Here is a 3,461-nt window from a genome sequence, read left to right on the forward strand (position 1 = left end):
TGGCCCGGCCGCAGGCCAGGCTGCTCTCGCCTGGAGGCCCAAGGGACGCGTGGGGAAGCGAGAGCCTTTAATTTACCCGGCACTGGGCCCGTGCCCTGGCACCGGGCTGCCCCACAACCAAAGCAGCAGCTCCCTCCTGTTCAATACTGTCCTCTCCTCAGGCCTTATCTTCATCTCTGTTGATGCAGCCTGTTCTTACCATGGTCCAGCTGCTCCCCTGGCTGCTGCAGCTGCTTACTGATTGCCTGCTGCAGCCAACACCACAGCACTCCGGAGTTTCTGAGGGAAAGGACTGGCTGGCGGCGTTTACCGCCTCATCTCCCATTGCTCTGCGCTACCAAGATTTATCCCGCAACAGTCCAGGAATTCCTCACAGCCAGACACCTGGGCTCCCTGCCTAGTCAACAGAGATGGAGGGAGGGTAACTTGTCCTGGCAGGTCTGAGACATCCCTCGGTGGTGCTGAGCCCGCAGGGGACCCGGGCTCTAAATATCTCAGCAATGTAGCTAGAGCTGGGGGGGCTGAGTCCAGGTCTTGTGCTTTTCCTACAGGCTACACTACGATTTTTACTATTTCCTTGCATTACAGGGACTGCACAGGAGCCCAGATTACTGACCAGTTGCACTGGCCCTGTTAAAACACAACAAAAACAAAAAGATGACTGTGTCCCAAAGAATAAACCATCTGTGGTCAAGAATGTTGGTCTGGATGTGTTTGTGAAAGCAGCTTTTGTAGTAAAGCGCCTTCGGTCTGTGTTCCCTCCTAGGGCATGTACAGCCTCAGCAGTATGGGCAGTGACGTTGCAGTGAGCAGAAGGGGGCAGAGGACACTGTGGTTGTTAGGTCTCCTTTCTCCTGGCTTAGCATCAGACACCCCCGCTCTCCCTGCAGCGAGGCACAGACAGCGTAGGTGTTAGGCAGTTGCGCGGGCACAAGCAGGATGGAAGTGGGAGCCAATGGCCCATGGTGGTGTGATGTTCATACAGGACCACCTCTTTTTGCAGGCTCCTATTATTTAACCACCACCTATGGGGCCCTGGAGCACATCAAGAACTACGACAAAATCACCGTCACGCGGCAGCTGAGCATGGAGGTGCAGGACTCCATTCACCGCTGGGAGCGGCGGAGGACGCTGAACAAGGCCCGGGCCTCCCGCTCATCAGTGCAGGTAGCTGGCATTATTTTCTAGGGAAAAAGCCTGGAAGATGAACATGCTCTCTCCATACTTACTAATTTCATAATTATTTTAAAACAAAATTAACCCAAATTGCTATTAAAAAATAAGAGTACATACAGCGCAAGAATTCTTTAAAAATCACACCTCATAGCTTTGAAGTTCATGCTGTGTATGACCCGGCAAAGACCTCCCCGTGACCTAGAGGGGGTCCCAGGAGGGATGGGTGCTCTGGGCCTCAGCTATGATGAGGCTGGGTGCAGGATGAGGCAGTGGGATGCCCTGCCAGTCCCGTGTCCTGTGATCGAATGGTCACCCGCAGGGAGGCAGCAAAGGCCGTGCCTCGGGTTCTGCAGAGCCTTCCCAGTGTGACACTGGAAATGGGGAAAGCCAGGGGGGAAGTCTCCTGAGGGGGAGACACAATCCATATAGCCCTGTGAAAGCATGGAGTTGAATATGTTTTCCATATTGTGGTCAAAACAGTCCCTGGTGATCTCAGAACTTGTGAATGGTGGATGGGATACACCGAATACCTGTCCAGCCCCGAGTGCTGCTCTGGCAGTAGCTGATAGCAAGTAACTAGCATGGAGCATAATACCTGAGCCACGTTTCCCCAGAATATTCCCACCACCTCCAGCAGCTTAAGGGCTGTTTTCCATTCCTTTGCATGAGGGGTAATAGAGACATGCGACCCCATCCTGGAAGAGGTAAACAGCTTGCTGATGTGTTCCGCGTGCTCCTGCATACTCTGTCTGCCTTAATTATCTGCAGTGATACCACGTAAACGCTGCTTGGAAACTCATAGCCCACATCCTCAGATGTGGCAAATCTCACTGCTGCTGGGGAACCTGAGTGTTTTCTGACCAAACTGGCTGTTTGCCTTTTTTGAATTTCACAGATAAGATTAAACACGCAGGTTCCACTGTGACCAAAAACTGTCTAGATTCTGTTTGTCATGAGTTTGGCAAGAGGAAAGTTGTCCCAACAGTATTACTGCCTGAAACAAGATACAAGTAAATCAGCCTCCTCAGCATAACTGCTGTTTCCTTACTGACTGAAGGAAGTTTGGAGGACACCCTGTCAAGGTGCTGTTTGGGTGATAGTGGAGTTACAAGGGTCACCCCACTGGCAGCCCTTTCCTTTTTCTGTGAGATGGAGTTTTCAGGCCAGATCTCTGAGGTTTTTGGCCTGTTATTCTGGTCTGTTACTTCATTGCATCCTATTTCTTCAGGAGCTGTGGAAAGGTGGGAGAAGGAACGGTTGCGGGCTGTTCATTAACGATATTCACCAAAATCAGAGAAAAAACTTTCACTTATGTGTTTTTACAGGGCTAATTACTTGGTTAAGTGTTTGTTAGTTTAAGTATTTGCTGATTCAGAGCTTGTTCATCAGAGGGGAGAACCAAGAGAATAACTGGGGCATTGGAAGATGACTGGAGGGTATTTGGGAGTGTGTAGGAGAACTAGGCAGCTAGAGCTTTGGGCTGAATTCTGCCTCCTTTGGTCCCACGTTATTGTGTTAACTGTAAGATCTACCCCCATGTTTCTCTTCAGGATTTCATCTGTATCTCCTTTCTGGAAATCGGTGCTCAGTCAAGGACACTTGCTTCCCGAAGTGACACCACAGCTGAGCAGCTGAGCCAGCAGTGTGCTGAAAAGTTTGAAGTCTCCCATCCCAAGGACTATGGACTCTTTGTTTATGTTGATAACCAGTGGCTGCAGCTGGACAAAGATGCTCTCCCTCACCACATCAAAGCCTCCCTGCTGAAGAGTGAAACCAAGAAAGATTTCCATTTTATTTATAAACCAATAGACAATGAAAACCTACCAGTTCCAATTGTCAAAGAGTCAGACTTTCTTTAAGGGCCATGTTGTTCTTTTGTTGTGTTTGCTGTCATCCTGGAAGGGCTGGATGGTTTGTCTCATGAGATCCTCTGGTATCTGCAGACCTTAGAAGGTCTCTGGAATGTGGCCTTCAACACAGGGCAGATGTGCTAACTGTAGATGCTGCCTGAATACAGGGCATTTCTCAGCAGAATTCATTTGCAGCAGTAAAAGGAGCATTCAGGAGAACATTCATCCTCTGAAAGACTTGAAGTATCAAACCTCAGAACTTCCCACAGACAACCAACCAACATTGCAGAGCGTAAACGGACAGTGGAGAAAATGCAGAGATCTTGCAGAAAAGTGGACATTTACTCCATAATAAATTCTGGCAGGTGTGATTCACCCCTGTGCACGAGGCCTGTGAAAGGCCTGCGCACACCGCAGTGCTGTCTGGAGGTAAGG

At 49.8% G+C, this 3,461-nt stretch overlaps 1 protein-coding gene across 1 annotated transcript; it reads left to right on the top strand.

Moving 5' to 3' along the window:
• Positions 1–1,003: 1,003 nt before the first annotated feature.
• On the top strand, positions 1,004–3,035 carry LOC104508063 (ras and Rab interactor 3-like; the record flags this gene model as incomplete). The annotated part of the gene is made up of 2 exons (XM_010149539.1): positions 1,004–1,167; positions 2,727–3,035. Coding segments are annotated over 2 exons (473 nt in total), but the record flags the coding sequence as incomplete, so codon positions are not given.
• Positions 3,036–3,461: the final 426 nt, after the last annotated feature.

The sequence above is a fragment of the Eurypyga helias genome, unplaced genomic scaffold (genome assembly GCF_000690775.1).
Source record: "Eurypyga helias isolate BGI_N326 unplaced genomic scaffold, ASM69077v1 scaffold39493, whole genome shotgun sequence".
NCBI classification, from domain to species: domain Eukaryota; kingdom Metazoa; phylum Chordata; class Aves; order Eurypygiformes; family Eurypygidae; genus Eurypyga; species Eurypyga helias.